Here is a 24306-nt window from a genome sequence, read left to right on the forward strand (position 1 = left end):
TCTGTGTAAAGGAAAGAATGAATGGGGCCATGTATCGTGAGATTTTGAGTGAAAACCTCCTTCCATCAGCAAGGGCATTGAAGATGAAACGTGGCTGGGTCTTTCAGCATGACAATGATCCCAAACACACCGCCCGGGCAATGAAGGAGTGGCTTCGTAAGAAGCATTTCAAGGTCCTGGAGTGGCCTAGCCAGTCTCCAGATCTGAACCCCATAGAAAATCTTTGGAGGGAGTTGAAAGTCTGTGTTGCCCAGCAACAGCCCCAAAACATCACTGCTCTAGAGGAGATTTGCATGGAGGAATGGGCCAAAATACCAGCAACAGTGTGTGAAAACCTTGTGAAGACTTACGGAAAACATTTGACCTCTGTCATTGCCAACAAAGGGTATATAACAAAGTATTGAGATAAACTTTTGTTTTTGATCAAATACTTATTTTCCACCATAATTTGCAAATAAATTCATTAAAAATCCTACAATGTGATTTTCTGGATTTTTTTCCCTCATTTTGTCTGTCATAGTTGAAGTGTACCTATGATGAAAAGGCCTCTCTCATCTTTTTAAGTGGGAGAACTTGCACAATTGGTGGCTGACTAAATACTTTTTTGCCCCACTGTATGTACGTATTTCTTAATTCTTAGTACTGCCTTAGAGGCTCTTACCGTCACAGTCCGGTGGTTGTGTTCATTGATGATGCCAATAATGTACTTGTACATCATTGGATCAATCTGAATTTTAAAAGAGCAGGTGATTGAGTTCAAAATCTGTCAAATATAACATATAATATATAATATTATGAGAATAATCCAACCAACCTTTTGATTTCTTGCTCCCCCAAATGCCAGTCATTTCAAAGGTGTCAATGTAGAAAGCTTGCTCGGTTGACTGCCTGTTAAAATTCCACACCAGATGGAACATGTAGGCATTGATGGTCTGACAAAAAAAGAAAGACAATGAAGGTAAATCTGACACAAGTTATTCTTAGAATGTGATTTTGTTCATAACATTGCAGTTGATGAACTCAACCGCTACTGTCTGTTAAATATGTTATAACATCAGTCTACAGATGCTACAGTTGCTTATACATCTGTATTGTCCCGTTCATCCTTTCTACCAATCCATTAATCTGGGGATGGTACGGTGAGCAGAGACTTCTTCGGTTTGCCCGTCTTGCAGACATTTTTTGTTGATCTTTTATTATTAAAGGGGAAAACAACTTTTAGAAAGCTGAAGACATTTAATTAAATATTAAAGTTGAGTAACACAGTTACTATTTACTTCATTGACGTACTCCTTCCCTTGGTCTGTGAGTATACGTTTGGGTGCCTCAAACTGACAGAAAAATGTGATTATGCAGTCTGTGACCTCCATAGCAGACTTTGTGTGGGGGGGTTATGCCTGTGGCCATTTAGTGAGGTAGTCAATCATAACACAGATATACTAGTGTCCGCTGTCTGTCTGTGTCAGTTTGCCGATATGGTCCATTCCAAGTAGTTCAAATGGCTGCGTGACCTTGAGGAAACATTGAACACACTTTACATTAAGTGTGTATTGGCTATGCTGTAGGTATATATCAACACCTGTAGTAACAACATTTTAGATTGAATTGCTATGTAATTAACCTATCTGTTATGTTAGAGTCACCTACGTCACACGCGCTAAGACATAAACTTAAACGCACCATTTTATGTGTGGATTAATTGTTGGAGTAGAGGATTTCAGTGCATACAGGATACTCGGGACTCCTGAGTGGCGAAGCGGTCTAACAGGCTGACTGCGTCGCGAGCGTTGCAAAATAAATTTTTAAATCGCACCCAAAATTGATTAAATTGCACCCACACTGCTCGCGCGCGCCAACAAGCGTCTGTGTTGCCAAGGGATAAAATAGAAGTAAATTCTATTTGTGACCCAGATCGTGCTGCAAGTCCTGCATCTCCCATCTCCTCATTGGTTTATAGAAGCAGATACCCACATTCCATCTCCTCATTGGTTATACCCAACTGAAAGACGAACGAGGTCAGTGGCGGTAATGCACCTCATTTATGAAAGGTGCCAATCGCAATATAAAGTCAAGAGAAGGAAAAAGCCTAGAAGGAGAGATGACTAGAAACGATTCGGTTAACCATTTTATGTCGGAGTAGAGGACCTTGTGCATTTCAGGTAAAATAACAACTCAATGTTTATATCCCAGGGCAAATTAGCTAGCAACAGCAAGCTAGCTAAATAGGACAAATTAGCTAGCAACTGCAAACTAGCTAGCTCGATTGCCATAAATGGTTAATGCTTTTCGACCTGTCCACAAATTAATATAATTGGTTCAGAGTTTGTTTTTATATTTCAACCTGCCGTGTCGTGATGTGGGTGTGGGGGGACAAAATCAATTTGCGTAGCAAGAGATAGAAATCAATCCCAATTCAGGCAACTGACTGTATGCAATATTCAATCAGTGAGCAGAACAGTTTACATGACTCTTCATAGCTTTCTGTTTGGAAATCAGACCCAGTTGTCATGTCAGCACTGCTGTAAGAACTGCTGCAAACCACAACAAAAAAGACATGCCGAGGGGCCAGGCTTCCAGTCTGGAAACACGTTTTCTACGCTTGTTAGCTTAAAGATAAGAAGACAGAAATCTGTGGAAAGCTTGATATACTGCCATTAAATGTTCAATTTGATCAATGTTTTCCTGCATGTGTATGCCACATCTTCCATTATCCATTGGCCTTTTTAGAATATTGTATGGAATAGAAAAATAGCTTGTCAGATGTCTAAAATGTTGTCATTTCTGCACTTCATCATCTTGAGACACTACCGCAGATTGTATATTTATGTACACAAATGCAATTTATGTATATTTGCCTTTATTGTAACTTATGAACCAATGAGCTGAAGTTCTGAAATGCGTTAATATAAATGTATATTACTCAACATGTGGTGCAGTGATGTGTTCAATAGAGCAAGAATAAAATGCAAAACGTATACACATTAGGTAGTTTGTTAAAAAAAAAACTTTATTGCCATTTCACTATCGATTATACACTTAAAACCTATAAGAGCAACAATTTAAGACTACTTCCATTTGAATTAAATACCAAAACAATGCATCAGAATTATCGACATTCTGCTACAGTACGCAAGATGGGAGTATTATTAAACCAATGACTTAAACATATTTTAGTAATGCAAACTTTATTACAAAAACAATTACTTCATGCCATGCTCCTTGCTTTACTTCGAGAACAGAATCAATCCTTCAAGTTTTACAAGTCTTAACTTCATAGATGGAAAAGCAAAATAGCAAGTTTAGCAAACAGTCGTATGAACTGACAGGGCCTGAAAACAGGGTCGGGGTCAATTCCAGAAGTAAACTGACATTCCAATTCCTACTCAGATTTTCCTAAATGCTTCTCTATGAGGAAACATTATTATTTTTTTTGTTTACTTCCAGAAATAACTGAATTAAAATGGAATTGACCCCAACCCTGCTTGGAGGCCCAGAGAAGAGACATGTCATGGTTTGACTATGAAATTCAAAACCTTAAAAAAAAAAAGCTAGATTAAGTAACACATATTACAGCATTCTGCACATGGAAACTGTACACTGTAACCCTAACTTGACACTTAAAAGCATTGAGTGGTTAGCATCCATGAGTATATACACACACAATTGTGCCACGATACTCAACAAAAACAATTGTCCACTTACAGAATATTATACAATGAGACAGGTGCTTTTTCAATTTACACAGAAGAGGGGGTTACCCAGAAAAAGAAATCCAGGATAAGAGCAGGGTTTTGGGGTGGGTAAAGCCAAGGCTGGGTGGGTATCAGGTCGAGGGTGGGGGCTGGCTAACACATTGGATAGACTGGGTATAGAGATGAGCTTGGGGGTCAGGGGTCGTTTATTGGCGGTTGCTCTTTATCCGTTCCAGCCTCTTCTTGAGGTCGTCGAGGTTGGCGGAGGGGGACGAGCATCGAGTGGGGCTGTGGGAGTGGGACTGCTCCTGCTGGAAGTGGGACTCGCGGGACTCTTTGAGCTGAGACAGTTTGCTTTGGAGCATGTCTGTGGAGGAGGCCACTGAGGGCTTGGACAGAAGGGACGTGATGGGACGCATCGGTCCACTGTCCCCCTCCTCCTGCTGCAACAGCTGAGCCTGCTATTAGGATGGAGATGAGAGAGGAGGGAGCGAGAGAAGAGAAAATGAGGGACGGGAAAGAGAAGGAGAGAAGGGAGGGGAAAGCAGGAAGGGAGTGTAAATTTAAAGTAAGCAAGCCAAGAAACGATGCTACATCACTGTGGGTATGACAACATAATATAATGGGGACACTCATTAATACAGCAAGTATTCAATTCCTACATCATCATAATATGAATGTGAAATTGTAAGCCGAGTGGCACCAATGTGATCGACATTAAACTAACCCTGGAGTTGTTCTCCAGTCCTTGTCTCTGTCTCAGAATCTTCAGTCTCTCGTAGTACACTGCAGGTTTCATCTCCTCTCCGTTCAAAGGCACTGAGCCAGAATCTAGGCCATGTTGAGGAATCACTGGAACAGAGAAACATTTAACTTCAAACAGAACTCGTCACAGCAACTGAAGCGCTTTTCAAGCAGTCCAGCACATGCATATACAGTCATATCAATGAATGCATTCGTGAAGTATTCAAACCCTTGACTTTTTCCACTTCAATTAAATAACATTTTATTGGTCACATACACATGGTTAGCAGATGTTAATGCGAGTGTAGCGAAATGCTTGTGCTTCTTTCGGTTACTAGCCTATCCCTCTACCCACTAGGTTTCCTGCCGCCCATATATTAAAGTGTCCAGTGATTGGGTCTCAATGTAGGCAGCAGCCTCTCTAAGTTAGTGATTGCTGTTTAGCAGTTTTATGGCCTTGAGATAGAAGCTGTTTTTCAATCTCTTGGTCCCAGCTTTGATGCACCTGTACGGACCTCGCCTTCTGGATGATAGCGGGGTAAACAGGCAGTGGCTCGGGTGGTTGTTGTCCTTGATGATCTTTTTGGCCTTCCTGTGACATCAAGTGCTGTAGGTGTCATGGACGGCAGGTAGTTTGCCCCCGGTGATGCTCACCCTGCGGAGAGCCTTGCGGTTGAGGGCGGTGCAGTTGCCGTACCAGGCTGTGATACAGCCCGACAGCATGCTCTCGATTGTGCATCTGTAAAAGTTTGTAAGGGTTTTGGGTGACAAGCCAAATTCCTTCAGCCTCCTGAGGTTGAAGAGGCGCTGTTGCGCCTTCTTCACCACACTGTCTGTGTGGATGGACCATTTCAGTTTGTCTGATGTGTACGCCCAGGAGCTTAAGACTTTCACCTTCTCCACTGCTGTCTCTTCGATGTGGATGTTCTCTCTGCTCTTTCCTGAAGTCCACGGTCATCTCCTTTGTTTTGTTGACGTTGAGTGAAAGTTTGTTTTCCTGACACCACACTCCGAGTGCTCACCTCCTCCCTGTAGGCTGTGTCGTCTGCAAACTTGATGATTGAGTTGCATGGCCACGCAGTTGTGGGTAAACAGGGAGTACAGGAGAGGGCTGAGCACAGTCTTGTGGGGCCCCAGTGTTGAAGGTCAGCGAAGTGGAGATGTTTCCTACCTTCACCACCTGGGGGTGGCCCGTCAGAAAGTCCAGGACTCAGTTGCACAGGGTGGGGTTGGAGGGTACTATGGTGTTGAATGCTGAGCTGTAGTCAATGAACAACTTTCTTATAGGTATTATTTTTGTCCAGATGGGATAGGGCAGTATGCAGTGTGATGGCGATTATGTCATCTGTGGACCTGTTGGGGCGGTGGGAATAAATATATCTGAATGACAGTATGAGGACTGGTCTTAATAAATCAATCAGATTTTTTCTGATAATGTAAGGATTATTTTGCTCTTCACTCGCAGTCAGTAGCCTAGGCCTCCGCCTGACCGGTCAGGTTGTACAGCGCCATATTTTCCTAACAGAAACCCTTGATTAAAATTGCTTTAGCCGTGATTGAAAAATTAATCAATGCACCCTTTGTCATTTAGTTTTATAACTAAAATGCTTGACTGCATTTAAAGACATGGATGACTTGTATGCTGTTTGATGATGTGCCCAAATTCATTGATTGATGTACTGTATATTTCAGTAGGCCTTTATGCCAATGAGTAAGTTACACTAAAACAGCTACAGTAACAAATGCATTTTTGTTTTCTTGGAATAGAAACACGTTGTATAGTGCCATATCTTCCTAACGGAAACCCTTAGGCCCACCGGCTACAGTAAGAAATGCATTTTTGTTTTTTTGGAAATAGAAAAACCATAATATTCATCAATTTAATTAAGCTACATTTTAAATTGAATAAAAGCCCTTTAGATATTCATTTAGAATCCTCTAAATTGAATTAGATCTACAAGGACATTTTCTTGATCTGCCAGTATTTTCATTTAGAGATTCCAGTAAACTCTGATGTTTCCTTTTATGTATCCTACCAACTATTATTGGATTATTCCCCATGGCAACCAACATAATGTATTTCTTAGTTAGTTTGGCTTTTGTGGAGATCAGACCGTTTTAATTTGCAGGGATATGTGCTTTTTTGACCAAATGTAAGTCAGAACAAATACTTATTTCACTTTCATAATATTCATGTTGCTATTGTTATATGTAAATACAAGAAATGTGCATGTAGTGGGTTAACTTCACCAGTTATCGTACAATTGTGTGATTAGCCTACCAGTTGGTCAAACTCTAATGTTAATTCTCTTGAGAGGAATTATGGTGTGTTATTTCTCTTGTCAATTGTGTATAGAGATTGTTGACATTAGTGTTTAATGTAATATTGTTTATTTGATTTACATTGTAGTAATGTTCCATTTCTTTTATTCGGTTTCTCTCTGTACACAGACCACATGTATACTCTGCTTCATCATTAAACACCTAGACTGGGCTTCTGTGTCTCATCACTCTTTGACCAGAGTGCAGTCCGGTATCTGTTTACTCCCAGTGGCCTATCCACACAGAGAGCACCAGACTGCGTTTTAATAACATACAGTGGCAAGAAAAAGTAACTCAAATCGGGTTGAGGTCAGGACTCTGACTGGGTCACTCCAGAAGGCGTATTTTCTTCTGTTGAACCTTTCCATCGTTGATTTACTTCTGTATTTTGAGTCGTTGTCCTATTGCATCACCAAACTTCTGTTGAGCTTCAATTGGCGGACAGATAGCTTAACATTCTCCTGCAAAATGTCTTGATAAACTCCGTAGATGATAGCAAGCTGTTCAGGCCCTGAGGCAGAAAAGCAGCCCCAAACCATGATGCTCCCTCCACTATACTTTACAGTTGGGATGAGGTTTTGATGTGGGTGTGCTGTGCCTTTTTTTCTCCACACATAGTGTTGTGTTCCTGTGTTGTGTTCCAATGGGTTTTTTTGGACAGCAGTGGCTTCTTCCGTGGTGTCCTCCCATGAACAACATTCTTGTTTAGTGTTTACGTATCATAGACTTGTCAACAGAGATGTAAGCATGTTCCAGAGATTTCTGTAAGGCTTTAGCTGACACTCTAGGATTCTTCTTAACCTCATTGAGCATTCGGCACTCTTGCAGTCATCTTTGCAAGACGGCCATTCCTAGGGAGAGTAGCAACAGTGCTGAACTTTCTCCATTTATAGACAATTTGTCAAGGCTTTTAGAGCTACTTTTGTAACCATGTCCAGCTTTATGCAAGTGAACAATTCTTAATCTTAGGTCTTCCGAGATCTCTTTTGTTTGAGGCATGGTTCACATCAGGCAGTGCTTCTTGTGATTGCAAACTCAAATTTTGTGAGTTTTTTTATAGGGCATGGCAGCTCTAAACAACATATCCAATCTCATCTCATTGATTGGAATCTAGGTTAGCTGACTCCTGACTCCAATTAGCTTTTGGAGAAGTCATTAGCCTAGGGGTTCACATACTTCCCCCAACCTACACTGAATGTTTAAATGATGTATTCAATATAGACAAGAGATATACAAGAATGTGTGTGTTATTAGTTTAAGCACACTATGTTTGTCTATTGCTCGTGACTTAGATGAAGATCCCAAAATAATAATAAAATTCAATACAGTTCCAGGTTTACAGTAGTGATGGACAGCAGGAGGCATTTTGAAAACCTGTTGTTTTCAAACACTTGTTTTTCACACAAGTGTAGCAGGTTGTAAACTCTGCAAACAACGTTTCCACTCCGAGAATGGTAAATTACTAATTAACCTGTTAGATCTCTAGATCGCTATTTCATTTTTGGATAAAAAACGTTCCCGTTTTAAGCGCGATATTTTGTCACGAAAAGATGCTCGACTATGCATATTCTTGACAGTTTTGGAAAGAAAACACTCTGAAGTTTCAGAATCTGCAAAGATTTTGTCTGTAAGTGCCCCAGAACTCATTCTACAGGCGAAACCAAGATGATGCATCAACCAGGAATTAGCAGAATTTCTGAAGCTCTGTTTTCCATTGTCTCCTTATATGGCTGTGATTGCGCAAGGAATGAGCCTACACTTTCTGTCGTTCGCCCAAGGTCTTAGCAGCATTGTGACGTATTTGTAGGATTGACCATAAGAGACTACATTTTCCAAGTGTCCGCCTGGTGTCCTGCGTGGAATTCGGTGCGCAATTGCCAGCTGCTCGTACTTTTCCATTTGATATAGGGGAGAAACCATGTGTCCAAGAACGATGTATCAATGAAGAGATATGTGAAAAACACCTTGATGATTGATTCTAAACAACGTTTGCCATGTTTTCAGTCGATATTATGGAGTTAATTTGGAAAAAAGTTCGCGTTTTGAGGACTGAATTTTCGGATTTTTTTTGGTAGCCAAATGTGATGTATAAAACGGAGCTATTTCTAATACACAAAGAGTCTTTTTGGAAAAACTGAGCATCTGCTATCTAACTGAGAGTATCCTCATTGAAAACATCAGAAGTTCTTCAAAGGTAAATGATTTTATTTGAAGGCTTTTATGTTTTTGTTGAAATGTTGCGTGCTGGATGCTAACGCTAATGCTAACGCTAAATGCTAACGCTAAATGCTAACGCTAGCTAGCTACTTTTACACAAATGATTGTTTTCCTATGGTTGAGAAGCATATTTTGAAAATCTGAGATGACAGTGTTGTTTACAAAAGGCTAAGCTTGAGAGATGGCATATTTATTTCATTTCATTTGCGATTTTCATGAATAGTTAACGTTGTGTTATGCTAATGAGCTTGCTGATAGATTTACACAATCCTGGATACAGGGGTTTTTTCATAGCTAAACGTGACGCAGAAAACGGAGCGATTTGTCCTAAACAAATAATCTTTCAGGAAAAACTGAACATTTGCTATCTGAGAGTCTCCTCATTGAAAACATCTGAAGTTCTTCAAAGGTAAATGATTTTATTTGAATGCTTTTCTGTTTTTTTGTGTAAATGTTGCCAGCTGAATGCTAATGCTAAATGCTACGTTAGCCATCAATACTGTTACACAAATGCTTGTTTTGCAATGGTTGAGAAGCATATTTTGAAAATCTGAGATGACAGTGTTGTTAACAAAAGGCTAAGCTTGAGAGCTAGCATATTTATTTCATTTCATTTGCGATTTTCATGAATAGTTAACGTTGCGTTATGGTAATGAGCTTGAGTCTGTATTCACGATCCCGGATCCGGGATGGGGAGATCAGAAAGGTTAATACATTAATTAATTAATTCAAGACATTGGAATACGAAAGAAGCCATCTACCTATGATGGGCTATTAGCAAGACAATAGGAAAGGGTAGGGGGAGCATTGTATTTAAAGACACTGCACATTAGCCTTATAAATCTGCATTTTTAAATAGTAAAAAAATACAAATCAAATTCAATAACATATATTTCTACCACTGTAGATGCTGTGTTTCTGGTTGCTGGCCAATATTAAAAACGGTCAAATGCATTCGTGAATTCAATTGCTTTAGCTGACATGTTGTGGTTTATTAATCGTTTAATTACTTAAAGGCTCCTTTCTCTTCTCTGTGCTAGTTCGTTTAAGAATACAAAAGAAGCATCCCACCCTTGATGGACTATCAGCAGGACAATGGACTATCAGCAGGACAATAGACTCTTGCCGAGTTTAGGGACTTTAAATGTATTCATGAATGTTTGCGAGGCATGTCACTCCTCTCACACTTTTGCATAGCCAACCACATGCACTGTTTTCGGACCACATCTGGATGGATCCATAACAAATTACTATGGGAATAAACATCACTGAATAACATAAAATATTGGAATAAAGTAGGCTAACGATGGCAACAAATTGTTGCTTACTATAACTCCCAAAGTCATCCAATTGTTATAGTGGGATTTGAAGCAATAGCCTACCCGCATGTTGTCAACTATTTCAGCACCGTTTTGTGCTGCTCTGAGACAAGCATGGTCTTGATAAATCAATGAGATTTTTATTTTCACTGAATCTCAATTTGGGTATTGGTTAGCCTACAATTAGGGTGTGGAAAGTTAGGATTATTTTGATCTTCACTCGCAGACAATTAGTAGCCTAGGCCTACTCCCGACTGGTCACGTTGTACAGCGGCATATTTTCCTAATATTAAAACAGTCAAATGCATTTCTGAAATCAATCGCTTTAGCCGACATTCACTTTTTAAATATTCAAGACTCCCTTTGCTATTTAATTTTATAATTAAAATGCTTGAATACATTTAAAGACATGCACGAATGAATGATTGATATACTGTATATTGAAGTAGGCCTGTATTCCATCAAGTAAGTTATGCAAAAACCGCTACAGTAAATAGGACTCTTAAGTCTACAGCTCCATGTCATTTCAATGACTTAACTTCTCAAAGATGCTTCCTGGTGGTCAAACTAGCATTAATGGCAACAATGGCTAACACTTAAATAACGTGCCATAGAATTCTGCGGCACCACGCAAGCTGCGCTGCAGTACGACGCAACTTTTAAAAGGAAGAACCACTGTAGGTGTCCAAACGTTTGACTGGTACTGTAAGTATTCAGACCATTTACTTAGTACTTTGTTGAAGCACCTTTGGCAGCGATTACAGCCTTGAGTCTTCTTGGGTATGACGCTACAAGCTTGGCACATCTGTATTTGGAGAGTTTCTCCCATTCTTCTCTGCAGGTCCTCTCAAGCTCTGTCAGGTTGTATGTGGAGTGTCGCTGCACAGCTATTTCCAGGTCTCTCCAGAGATGTTAGATTCGGTTCAAGTCCGGGCTCTGGCTGGGCCACTCAAAGACTTGTCCCCGAAGCCACTCCTGCGTTGTCTTTGCTGTGTGCTTAGGGTCGTTGTCCTGTTGGAAAGTAAACCTTCACCCCAGTCTGAGGTCCTGAGCTCAGTCTCCCAGTCCCTGCCGCTGAAAAACATTCCCACAGCATGATGCTGCCACCACCATGCTTCACCGTAGTGATGGTGCCAGGTTTCCTCCAGATGTGACTCTTGGCATTCAGACCAAAGAGTTCAATCTTGGTTTCATCAGACCAGAAAATCTTGTTTCTCATGATCTGAGAATCATTTTAGGTGCCTTTTGGCAAACTCCAAGCTGTCATGTGCTTTTTACTGAGGAGTGGCTTCAGTCTGGTCACTACCATAAAAGCCTGATTGGGGAAGTGCTGCAGAGATGGGAGAACCTGCCAGAAGGACAACTATCTCCACAGACGAACTCTGGATTTCTGTCAGAATGACCATTGGGTTCTTGGTCACCTTCTTGACCAAGGCCCTTCTCCCCCTATTGCTCAGTTTGGCCGGGCAGCCAGCTCTAGGAAGAGTCTTGGTGGCTACACACTTCTTCCATTTAAGAATGATGGAGGCCACTGTGTTCTTGGGGACCTTCAATGCTGCAGAAATATTTTGGTACCCTTTCCCAGATCTGTGCCTCAATCCTGTCTTTGAGCACATGGCTTGGTTTTTGATTTGACATGCACTGTCAATTGTGGGACCTAATGTATACAGGTCTGTGCCTTTCCAAATCATGTCCAATCAATTGAATTTACCACAGGTGGACTATAATCAAGTTGTAGAAACATCAAGGATGATCAATGGAAACAGGATGCACCTGAGCTCAATTTCGAGTCTCATCGTAAAGTGTATGAATACTTACGTAAATAAGGTATTGCTGTATTTCTTTTTTATAAAATGTGCATAAATGTCTAAAAACCTGTTTTTGATTTGTCATTATGGCGTATTGTGTGTAGATTGATGAGGAACATTATTTAATCAATTTCAGAATAAGGCTGTAATGTAACAAAATGTGGGAAAAGGGAAGGGGTCTGAATACTTTCCGAATGCACTGTACATACAGTAGTTAGCTACTAGTAATCCTCAATAGTAATTCAAATAATACTAACACGGCTTCTACCAAAGCACTAGAGCTGATGTCAGGATTGCATTTCCTATTACTCTGCTACAGATTTGTATAATCTCTGGGTTAGACACATGGTAGACAGTCATATCAGATAAAATATTACAAGGCATAGAACAAAACTTGACATTTAAACTTTTGAGTGGAATTCCCCTTTAATCATTCAGGGTTTAGTACCTGTGCTAGAAGGCTGGATCCTGCCTTTGCCCTCTCTCTCAGACTCGATCACGCGGAGGCCTCTCTCCACGTAGCTCTGAAAGAACTGAGACGTGTTCCTCAGGAAGGGCTCCAGGTCAGCGTCGGAGTACTTCTGCTTATACTCATACAGCTCCGTCAGGCCCTGGGGGAAACAACAAACAGTTAACTCACAATTCTGGATTGGTACTGTACATTAGTTTAGCCAGTCACTGAGAACACCATCTTTTACGACCTTAACAAGAGGGTGCACACCATAAAATTAAGGTATGACTACATGAACGACCAAGGAAATAAAGAAAAATAATCACCTCTTTTGTGTTTTCCTTGGAGCCAATCTTCTTGAATATCTCAGAGAGGATATCGCTCACTTTAGCTTTCGACATCCTGTCATCCTGGAAGCGTCAAGAACACATTAGGCTATTATGGAAGTGGACTCACGTTGCACTACAGACATGTTTGTAAAAACTTTGTGTTATCCACAACTATTTTAAAAGCAGTTTATTCACTTGAATGACGTTAAATAAATCAAGTAATTAGAGGTTGGGTTAACAAAGCACCTGGCCTTTCTCTGTGCCCCGGTCAGACTTCATGCCAGAGAAGTTTCCAGAGTGTTTGACCACTCGTCTCAGGTGGGCCTCCAGCTCAGAATCATTCTTGTTCTCTATCATGGACATGTGGTCCAGGATCTAGACGCGGCAAAGCAACAGGGTCAAAACAACAGCAGCCTAGTAGCCTCACTATGGTCTACTTAAATCAAAACCACAGACAACAAATCACTCAACTATTGGATGTGAATGAGCTTTGGGTATGTATAGTACATACCTTGGCTCCAGTGAGTTTACACAGTGTGTGCAGCAGTGTCTTGAGTGTCCTGTGGGGCACGTCAGACTTCAGCTGCTTCAGCTTCTCCTTGGGGAACACCTTCATAAAGTTGTGGACATCCAACAGGATGCGGTCCAGGTTGATGCTGTTGATGGTCTCGGGCAGGAACCGGATCATACGCCACAGGCACTAAAGAGACAGCGAGAACCAGAGGGTTAAATATATTACATTTCAACTTTGTTCATTGAGCCTCAAAATAATTATTCAGAATGATTTGGATTGGAAATAGGTCATCATTTGTTTTAGGAGCTAAAAATTTTAAAAAAAAGGTAAAATGTCCCAAAGAACAGGGAATACACATTTGACTAGCTCATGTGCAAACACCATACATATCATGCATAGACAAAAGTAAACACTCCCATAACAAATGAAATAGCAATACCTTCATGACCAGTTCAGAGAACATAGGAGACCCTGATGAGGTGGTAAGGCTGTCCTGTAGCAGTACTAGAAGAGCACTGGGGGAAGAGAAAAAGACAGACATAAAATACTAGATACACTATTCTGGAAATGCCTTTAGCTGTATCACCCTTAACCAGGGTGCATTCTACTGCTCAGAGGTTCTCTGAAGTACACGAGCCATCGTCGCTAACATTTCTTCAGGACAAGTAATTTTGAGTAATGTTAGTTTAATGTGCACTGTCCCAGTAAAACTAAATGTAACAAAATATTTTTAAAAATGTCAATGTTCTGAGTTCTGACCTGAGGATGTTGGTCTGGTCAGACTTCTCCAGTACTCTGACCACCAGCAGGTTGACGGAGCGAATGAGCTGCTGTCCGTCCTCGATGTCCTCCACCCGGGCATCCAGCATCAGGGTGATCAGACCGTGCATCAGGTCCTTTAGAACCCCCATAGATGCCTCTCGCGCCAGGCTCTCCATAGAGAACAACTGCAGTACACAGGTGACACACAAACACAGCTGTGGCACAGATGTCCACACCAGTCCACTACGCCTACTCGGATGTGATTTTAGATGTTAAAACAAAACCTCTTTAGAGAGTCTTTGAAACAACAGACCAGTATCACCGCTTAGTGGTGTGAATGTGTAGTCGCTACTCACCGAGAGCATGTTGCCGATGATACAGCTGTAGAGCTTGAAGATGTCCTTCTTGTCGAGGCGGTCGTCGGCCATGTGTGTGTTGTAGATGAGGCGCAGCTGCATGAAGGTGGCGATGAGGAACTGGTCGATATGACCTGACATGGCCTCCGCCTTGTCCTCCTGCCTCAACACCTCATCAATCTTGGGGGAAGGGGAGAGACAGAGGTTAATACACACAGAGACACTGTCCACTGCTTGCTCTCTTCTCGTTTCTAACTAGAGCAGAGTACTGCAGGTAGATAGGTCGAAGTTCAATGTTCCTTAGTCTCCCATTTGCAGACTCCCAAGTACCCTTCACTCAACTATTAGAAGACGGCAATCGAGGTTTGATGTTCCCTAACCTCTTTTTCAATAGACTACGTACAGGAGAGCCTGCTATTGCACCATGGTGTACCTGGGTCTATACTACAGTGATGTACCAACCTGTGCCAGCGCCTGGATGCTGGTGTTGATGTCGCCACTGGCCACCTGGGAGATGACAAAGTTGATGGTGGAAGCGGTGCTGTTGTGAAGATCATCAAAGTGGGGCGAGACAGAACGGATCCTGGGGAAACACACACACACACACACACAACTAATTACATAACCACTCACTGTCATTAGTCTTGGGCTGCCACAAGTCTCTTGGATCTTAGAAATTCTAAAAATAACTTCTACAGTAGATCAATGCACATCCCTGCCAGCCAGTTGGTATAATGCTCGGACAGTTTAACCATGTATCCATACTTTAAAGATCATCCCTCTACTGTTCATCCCAACGCTATTTCAGAACTACTGTGAAAAAGGCTGAAATGGAAGTTCAGGCCAGCCAGGCCAGCGTTGGTCTAAGACTTGGGACAAGTCGGTATGAAGTTTGGCTCCGTTCAAACAGACACTCACTTGGGCTCTGGCATCATGATGGGCTCCAGCAGTTCGTCCAGTTTGTGTTGGACCAGGTCGGGCAGCTCACTGACCCGTGTGTGGTCGTTCTCAATCATGTCCAGGTCCAGCTGAAACTCTTTGGGGATGGACGGGTGCGAGTGTTCCCGTACAGCGTTCTGAGCCCGCGCTTGGCTGGGGGAGAACAGAAGAGGATCATTCAGAAAAAATGTCATCGAAACCAACACAGACAGACAGGTCGGGGTCACACATCTCCGTTCCAATATACCCGCACCGGCATACTATTTGGAATGGCTGTGGAATACATTGCTTCACCCTAAGTGGTTTGCTAGTATGGAAGGTTGCCATTAACACAGGACGAGAAGGAAGGGGGGGGGGGGGGGGGACACCAACTGAACTATTTAGTTTAGACTGGTGAGTGTTACGTTTAGATTCATCTACATTACATCCCCATTCTGAGTGCTTCTGGAGGAGAGCAGAGTGCACACTGTGTCTGGGAGAGGCACGGCGGTACTCACATCCTATAAGTGCGATACATTATTCTGTCCATGGAGAGCAGAGCAGCGATAAGAGAAGAGCAATTATAAAGGAGAAGAGAGGCTCAGGATTAAGAGACCACACACACACCATGCAATGAAACCAAACAGAAAAGGAGAAGGAAAGAACATGCAAATACTCTTTTCACACCCTCGTGCCAACCAATTTCCCGATTTAAAAAAATTATCATCTCACTGTGCCGGCTCAGATATTTTTTCTTTCAAATTGTTGTTCAAGCACGTATGATGGATGCGAAACCTGGCCAGCGCAGTAGAGCTCGGCACGGTTCAGCTCATCTCGTCAGTGTGAAAAGAGTAAAAGACGGACATTGAGGTCCGTATAAAAAGGCATAAAAGAGGCCTTATCCTTACGAGGGTTTTGTAGGTAAGGTCTTAAGACATGGACAGAATGTTTACAGCGGCACTTGTAACTGCTCGATCACCAGACTAAAGTTAAAAACCCCATAGATCCGTTAGAATAGAGAGCCATGCTTTGGTAGGTAGGTAGTTGAGGAGGCACTAGGTTAGGGATTTTTGACCCATCCCATACTTGAGCTTGTTGGGCACATCCTCCTGAGGTTGCTGAGCAGGCTTCCTCATGAAGGTAGCGTTGGGGTTGGAGGGGTGCTCTCTCTGGGGCCTCTCCCTCTCTGCAGCCTGTCTGGCGGGTGGTGGGGCTGCTGCAGGGGTCTTCTTAGCAAAGCGCTTGACCCTCTCCTCTAACATACTCATCTCCTTCTCGGACAGCTGCAGAAGAAAGACAGACAGGGTGTTTGAGATAAACACCGGAGGTGACATCTCCAGAGGCGTATACTCCAAAGCAGGATACTAAGTTAGCCAACTTTAAGAAACATTCACATTTTCTGGTTCGTTAATAAAGTGAATGTTGACTATGGGTTGTTGGTTGAAACAGTCCATGGCCATTTCAAGAATATTTTTAAAAAATATATTAATTTATGAACATTTAAGTTTGCTGGCTAACTCATTGATCCTGCTTTGTGACATAACCTCTATTGCAGTATATTGTAGTAGTATCTTACATTGCCAATGAGTTTGTAGACTTGGTCCCCACAGACATTGTACACAGCCAACACTGTGTTGAGGGCAGCGTTGCGTACTGAATTGTCCCTGTCTCCGATGTGAACAGCGATCTCTTTCATGGATTTGGCTGGTGTTGGCTGACAGACGTTCATTCCATAGTTCTCTATCAGACAGCCCAGCTCCTCAAGACATTCTAAGGGAATACAGGGAGAGAATGGTTAGTTTGTGCCACAACGAGGAGATACAAATAAGGATATTGAAGCACAGGAAGTTCACACTCAAGAGAAGGTTCTTATGCTCCCCCTGCTTACTGTTGCTTGGCGATATTAATATTCACGTGGACTCACACTAAAAACCCGTCTCAGATTTAATTGGTGTTCTATTTCAATATTACCCAACATGCACATTTTTCCACTCTCATCAAGGGACCCCTCGTCAGCTCTTTTGGCCTCAACCTAACTCATATTTCCCCCTCCCTGTTCTCACTGACAACAAGATCCTTAATTTCTCTCTTCCCGCATACTCACCCCACAACACTGACAAGCGCCTCATCTCCTTCCGCAACATCAAAGCTGCCAATCCCCTCCAACGCTCTGATGCCATTTGCTCTGCCCCTTGACCATGCCCACCAATTCACCTGATGAACTAGCTGCCCAATTCAACACTGTTTGGTTTCCCTCAACTCTCTGGCCTGTCTCCAAACTAAACTCTGCAATTCATTCCTTCAGTTTGTCAAGGACAAGTTCACCAAAATAGACTCATCACGGACTGATCAATCTCCCTCAGCTGCCCCTCTCAGTCAACCACCACCCCTGAGGTGGTGGTTGAGGGATGGTCAATGGGGGGGCGAATTCATAGAGCCGGGTTGGCTCTATGAATTCGCCCCCCCATTGACCATCCCTTTATCTGTCATCCAAGACTACAACTTGCACCCTGGATCCTCTCCCCATTGTTCTCATCAAAGCCTGCCTGCATGCTCTCTGTCCATATATCACACACAACGTCAACAGGAACTGTCCCCTCCAGCTACAAAACAACTGCAGTCACCCCCCATAACTTCCACCCCATTTCCAACCTCTCCTTCCTTGCCAAGGAATGGACTGTTGCCTCCAAATTACAAACCCACCTACTATGACAACAACATATTCGAGCCCCTTCAGTCTGGTTTCCTCCCCTCCACAGTAATGAAACTGCGCTCGAAGTTGTCAATGACCTCCTCACCTATGCTGATTCCCTCTACATCCTTATTCTCCTTGACCGGAGGGCCACTTTTGACACAGCGAGCCATCAGATCCTCCTCATCAGGCATGAGGGTCTGGGTGTTGAGGACTCTGCACTCTCCTGGCTACACTCATACCTCACAAATCGGACCCCCTACATCTGCCTCAATGGCCACACCTCAGACTAAGCTGCAGTTACACAGGCTGTCCCCCAATGCTCTGTACTGGGTCCCTTACTCATAATCTACATCCTCCCCCTTTGTTCAGATCCTCAGGTCACTTCAACCGAGACTCACACTGCTATGCCGATGACACCCAGATCTACCGCAGTGCTAAAACGCTACTCCTCATTAGGTATCAAATCCACCCTACCAAAGCTCGCAACTTTACCGTTCACCATTGACGACAACGGTCTCTTCCTTGGCATCACCCTGGATTCCACTCTCTCCTTTTACCACCACTAGAGACAGACGGTCAAATCCTCTTCCCACCTCGCAACATCAGGTCCTCGAGCCCTGCCACTGAAACCCTCATACATGCATTCATCTCCTCCAGTCTTGACTACTGCAACTCACTACTCAAGCTCCCTCCATAAGCTCCAAATGGTTCAAAACTCTGCAGCCCGACTCCTCACGCACACTAAGTCCTGGCAGCACACCCCTCGTGTCCTCTGTGAACTCCACAGGTTCCCTGTCTCCCAGCGCATTGACTACAAGATCCTGCTTCTGACCTACAAAGCCCTTCACCACCTTGACCCTCCCGTACCTCTCAGACCTTCTCCCCTACCAACCCACACGCTCACTCCATTCTACCACAGCAGGCCACCTTGTCATCCCCAGGTCGAACCTCCAGAGCTTCGGTGACAGGGCCTTCTCCAGGGTTGCTCTTAGGCTCTGGAACACCCTCCCTCCAGCTATCCGAGTCCTTCACCCTATTTCAGTCCCTCCTAAAGCCCCACCTCTTTGACAAGGCCTACCCTTAAAGGAGAATTTTACCCAAAATCCAGAAACTCCCAAGTGATTCCATACACTGAAACTAGTTCAGTGGAGTTGGCCCTCTCCCCCTCCTTGGATTGCAGAACTGAGATAGCTGCAAAAATGGGTCATGTAACTTTGTTGGATGCAGGCCTCACTCTGCATGATTCACAAATAGTGTGTTACTAAAAAGAGTATGGACGAATTAGCTAACTATGAGTCAGGAAATGTGCCACAGCAGCAGAGACGGGTAACAACTGAGCATGTGCGCCCTCGTGGAGGAAACCCTGCTCATGATATGCCCTTATATGGAGGTTGATGCCAACGCATATGAGCGAGATATGCAATCTGAAATTACGGGGGCAGAAAACGAAGGGATAATAAAAGATACAACTGTTGCTACTGTAATTCCATGGACTGGATCTGGCGCAGTGCGGTTGAAAAGAGAAAGCGACAAAGAAAGCATGCGGCGGTATCGTATGTGGCCTAAGCTGATCCTTGAAGTGCAGTGTGTTCTTATTACCATTGCACCATATCATGCAGACATAGGCCTAGGTGCTCGACAGGTTAGCATAAAGTGTACTCGGGGAAAGTATTCAGACCCCTTGAATTTTTCCACGTTTTGTTGTTACGTCACAGGCTTATTCTGAAATTGATTAAATAAAACATTTCCTTATCAATCTACACACAATACCGTATAATGACAAAGCGAAAACAGATTTTCCACCGGTGATAAATTCAATTGATTAGACATAACTTGGTAGTGTATGTCAGAGCAAAAAGCAAGCCAGGAGGTTGAAGGAATTGTCTGTGGAGCTCCAAGACAAGATTGTGTCTGGACACAGATCTGGGGAAGGGTACCAAAAAATGTCTGCAGCATTTAAGGTCCCCAAGAACACAGTGGCCTCCATCATTCTTAAATGGAAGAAGTTTGGAACCGCCAAGACTCTTCCTAGAGCTGGCCGCCTGGCCAAACTGAGCAATCGGGGGAGAAGGGCCTTGGTCAGGGAGGTGAACAAGAACCCAATGGTCATGCTGACAGAGCTCCAGAGTTCCTCTGTGGAGATGAGAGAACCTGCCAGAAGGACAACCATCTCTGCGGCGCTCCACCAATCAGGCTTTTATGGTAGTGACCAGACTGAAGCCACTCCTCAGTAAAAAGCACATGACAGCCCGCTTGGAGTTTGCCAAAAGGCACCCAAATGACTCTCAGACCATGAGAAACAAGATACTCTGGTCTGATGAAACAAATTGAACTCTTTGGCCTGAATGCCAAGTGTCATGTCTGGAGGAGACCTGAAGCATGTTGGTGGCAGCATCATGCTGTTGGGATGTTTGTCAGAGGCAGGGAGACTAGTCAGGATCATGGGAAATATGAATGACGCAAAGTACTGAAAGGTCCTTGATGAAAACCTGCTCCAGAGTGCTCAGGATCTCAGACTGGGGCGAAGGTTCACCTTCCAACAGGACAGCGACCCTAAGCACACAGCCAAGACAGGCAGAAGTGGCTTCGGGACACGTCTCTGAATGTCCTTGAGTGGCCCAGTCAGAGCCCAGACTTGAACCCGATCAAACATCTCTGGAAAGACCTTAAAATAGTTGTGCAACGACGCTCCCCATCCAACCTGACAGAGCTTGAGAGGATCTGCAGAGAAGAATGGGAGTAATTCCCCAAATACAGGTGTGCCAAGCCTGTAGTGTCATACACAAGAAGACTTGAGGCTGTAATCTCTGCCAAAGGTGCTTCAACAAAGTACTGAGTAAAGGGTCTGAATACTTACGGAAATGTATATTTCAGTTTAATTATTTAATACATTTGCGTAACAAAATGTAGAAAAACTCAAGGAGTCTGAATACTTTCCGAATGCACTGTATGTGCCTTATGTATTTATGACAAGGGGGGTTGAGAAGACAAGACATTGTGCCACCTTACACTGCAGAATAAATATTCCTATATGCACTACTGTTCAAAAGTTGTTTGGAGGGGGTCAGTTTTTTTTCAAGTTTTTTAAAGAAAAGCAATTTTTGTTCCATTAAAATTGGACCAAATTGATCAGATATACAGTGTAGTGAAATACAGTGTAGATATTGTTCATGTTGTAAATGACTATTGTAGCTGGGAACGGCTGATTTTTAAAGGAATATCTACATAGGTGTACAAAGGCCCATTATCAGCAACCATCACTCCTGTGTTCCAATGGCACGTTGTGTTAGCTAATCCAAGGTTATCATTTTAAAAAGGCTAATTTATCATTAGAAAACCCTTTTGCAATTATGTTAGCACAGCTGAAAACTGTTGTTCTGATTAAAGAAGCAATAAAACTGTCCTTCTTTAGACTAGTTGAGTATCTGGAGCATCAGCATTTGTGGGTTTGATTGGACTCAAAATGTCCAAAAACAAAGGACTTCCTTCTGAAACTCGTCAGTCTATTTGTGTTCTGAGAAATGAAGGCTATTCCATGCAATAAATTGCCAAGAAACTGAAGATCTCATACAACGCTGTGTATTACTCCCTTCACAGATCAGCGCAAACTGGCTCTAACCAAAATAGAAAGAGGAGTGGGAGGCCCCGGTGCTCAACTGAACAAGAGGAAAAGTACATTAGAGTGCCTAGTTTGAGAAACAGACGCCTCAAGTCCTCAACTGGCAGCTTCATTAAATAGTACCCGCAAAACACCCGTCTCAACGTCAACAGTGAAGAGGCGACTCCGGAATGCTGGCCTTCTAGGCAGAGTTACAAAGAAAAAGACATATCTCAGACTGGCCAATAAAAAGAAAAGATTAAGATGGGCAAAGGAACACAGACACTGGACAGAGGAAGATTGGAAAAAAAGTGTTAATGATACATCTGTCCAAGTTTGAGGTGTTTGGATCACAAAGAACAACATTCGTGAGAAGCAGAAAAAATGAAAAGATGCTAGAGTGCTTGACACCATCTGTCAAGCATGGCGGAGGCAATGTGATGGTCTGGGGTGCTTTGGTGGTGGTAAACTGGGATATTTGTACAAGGTAAAAGGGATCTTGAAGAAGGCAGGCTCTCACTCTAAATTACAATGCCATGCCCCGTGGACGGCGCTTAATCGGAGCCAATTTCCTCCTTCAACAGCACAATGACCCAACGCACAGCTCCAAACTATGCAAGAACTATTTAAAGAAGAAGCAGTCAGCTGGTATCCTGTCTATAATGGAGTGGCCAGCAGTCACCGGATCTCAACCCTATTGAGCTGTTCTGGGAGCAGCTTGACCGTATGGTACGTAAGAAGTGCCCATCAAGCCAATCCAACTTGTGGGAGGTGCTTCAGGAAGCATGGGGTGAAATCTCTTCAGATTGATAACTAGAATGCCAAAGGTCTGCAAGGTTGTAATTGCTGCAAATGGAGGATTCTTTGACGAAAGCAAAGTTTGAAAGACAATTATTATCTCAATTAAAAATCATTATTTATAACCTTGTCAATATCTTGACTATATTCCTATTCATTTTGCAACACATTTCATGCATGTTTTCATGGAAAACAAGGACATTTCTAAGTGACCCCAAACTTTTGAACGGTAGTGTACATTTCCTGAGTCAAAATTCAGCCTTATGCTTTCAATAAAACAATGAATTTGTCACAGTTAGCAGATTTGTGAATCATGCATTCACTGACAACGGAGCGGAGTGAAGCCTGCATCTAGCAACGTCACAAGTGACATGACCCGTTTTTGCAGCATTCTCAGTTCTGCACTCCAGAGAAAGAGAGGGCAAACTCAACTGAACTAGTTTCAATGAATGGAATCACTTGTGAGTTTCTGGATTTTGGGTAAATTTCTCTTTTAAAATAAACTTTGGGTCGTTGAAAAATGACTATATAAGTCCCATGTATTAGTATTATTACAATGAACATAAGATTTGACAATGCAATAAATGATATCGTCTCGTTCTTTATTCTAGCCTTGGTCCACTTGGTCTTACCAGCTCTTTGTTTGGAGTTCTTGGACTTGGTCCCGTCCATGAGGAAAGGGAAGACTTTGCTTGCAGGGTAGACCTTACACAGCATGGTGAGGATGGCACGCACGTCTTTACGCACCACATCCTTTGATTCCCCAACCTGTCAGGTGAAAAGAGGATGTTAAAACAATGGTTAGTCACACAAACAATAGCTTCTAATAAAAACAAAGACGACACCACATGGAGAAAGTGTGTGGTGGTCCCAGACCTAGGTTCAAATAGTATTTGAAATATTTGGAATATTTGCTTAAGTCTACTCTGAGTGCCAGATAGGTGGTATTCAAAATTTGGGACTTTCCTACTTCGCCAAGGGAGCTCAATCAAGCAGAGTTTAAGTATTTGAAAGACATCAGACATAATTTTAACACTGCTAGGGGTGGTGGAAGAGGTGACTTATGTTGAGGTAGGGGATGAAGGATAAAGTGACTTAGTTTGAGGATGAGGTAGGAGATGGAGGTGACTTACTTTACTTGACTCTAATTTTATATGCATGTCAGCAACAGGTGTGCCTGAAATAGCCGAAACCACAAATTTGAAGTGGTGTCCACATACACTATATATATATACAGTGGGGCAAAAAAGTATTTAGTCAGCCACCAATTGTGCAAGTTCTCCCACTTAAAAAGATGAGAGGCCTGTAATTTTCATCATAGGTACACTTCAACTATGACAGACAAAATGAGAAAACAAAATCCTGAAAATCACATTGTAGGATTTTTAATGAATTTATTTGAAAATAAGTATTTGGTCAAAAACAAAAATGTCCCCTTTCTTGGCAATGACAGAGGTCAAACGTTTTCTGTAAGTCTTCACAAGGTTTTCACACACTGTTGCTGGTATTTTGGCCCATTCCTCCATGCAGATCTCCTCTAGAGCAGTGATGTTTTGGGGCTGTTGCTGGGCAACAGACTTTCAACTCCCTCCAAAGATTTTCTATGGGGTTGAGATCTGGAGACTGGCTAGGCCACTCCAGGACCTGGAAATGCTTCTTACGAAGCCACTCCTTTGTTGCCCGGGCGGTGTGTTTGGGATCATTGTCATGCTGAAAGACCCAGCCACGTTTCATCTTCAATGCCCTTGCTGATGGAAGGAGGTTTTCACTCAAAATCTCACGA

At 42.8% G+C, this 24306-nt stretch overlaps 1 protein-coding gene and 1 long non-coding RNA gene across 4 annotated transcripts in view; one reads left to right on the plus strand and one right to left on the minus strand.

Moving 5' to 3' along the window:
• Positions 1 to 2986: 2986 nt before the first annotated feature.
• The window catches only part of LOC110532393 (cytoskeleton-associated protein 5), a 43220-nt gene continuing 21900 nt past the window's right edge, over positions 2987 to 24306 (minus strand). Inside the window, exons 30-43 of one of the 3 annotated variants that reach the window (XM_036979533.2) lie at positions 23156 to 23291; positions 17009 to 17202; positions 16519 to 16715; positions 15433 to 15606; positions 14977 to 15097; positions 14515 to 14694; positions 14156 to 14343; positions 13836 to 13911; positions 13394 to 13582; positions 13129 to 13257; positions 12880 to 12963; positions 12551 to 12713; positions 4420 to 4544; positions 2987 to 4150 (exon numbers count right to left, since the gene is read on the minus strand). In XM_036979533.2, coding sequence (XP_036835428.2) covers positions 3899 to 4150; positions 4420 to 4544; positions 12551 to 12713; positions 12880 to 12963; positions 13129 to 13257; positions 13394 to 13582; positions 13836 to 13911; positions 14156 to 14343; positions 14515 to 14694; positions 14977 to 15097; positions 15433 to 15606; positions 16519 to 16715; positions 17009 to 17202; positions 23156 to 23291 — 2208 coding nt within the window. In that variant the 3' untranslated portion in view covers positions 2987 to 3898. Of the gene's footprint in view, positions 4154 to 4419; positions 4545 to 12550; positions 12714 to 12879; positions 12964 to 13128; positions 13258 to 13393; positions 13583 to 13835; positions 13912 to 14155; positions 14344 to 14514; positions 14695 to 14976; positions 15098 to 15432; positions 15607 to 15931; positions 15975 to 16518; positions 16716 to 17008; positions 17203 to 23155; positions 23292 to 24306 lie in introns of those variants that run through there. The other 2 variants (XM_036979517.2, XM_090233544.1) reach the window with 2 other exon arrangements.
• LOC149985561 (uncharacterized) overlaps positions 8877 to 24306 on the plus strand; it is a 338855-nt gene continuing 323425 nt past the window's right edge. Inside the window, exons 1-2 of the long non-coding RNA XR_016495807.1 lie at positions 8877 to 8952; positions 9323 to 9384. This is a non-coding gene — a long non-coding RNA (uncharacterized LOC149985561). The remainder of the gene's footprint in view (positions 8953 to 9322; positions 9385 to 24306) is intronic.

Source organism: Oncorhynchus mykiss, chromosome 1 (genome assembly GCF_057628025.1).
Source record: "Oncorhynchus mykiss isolate SJ-2025 chromosome 1, ASM5762802v1, whole genome shotgun sequence".
NCBI classification, from domain to species: Eukaryota; Metazoa; Chordata; class Actinopteri; order Salmoniformes; family Salmonidae; genus Oncorhynchus; species Oncorhynchus mykiss.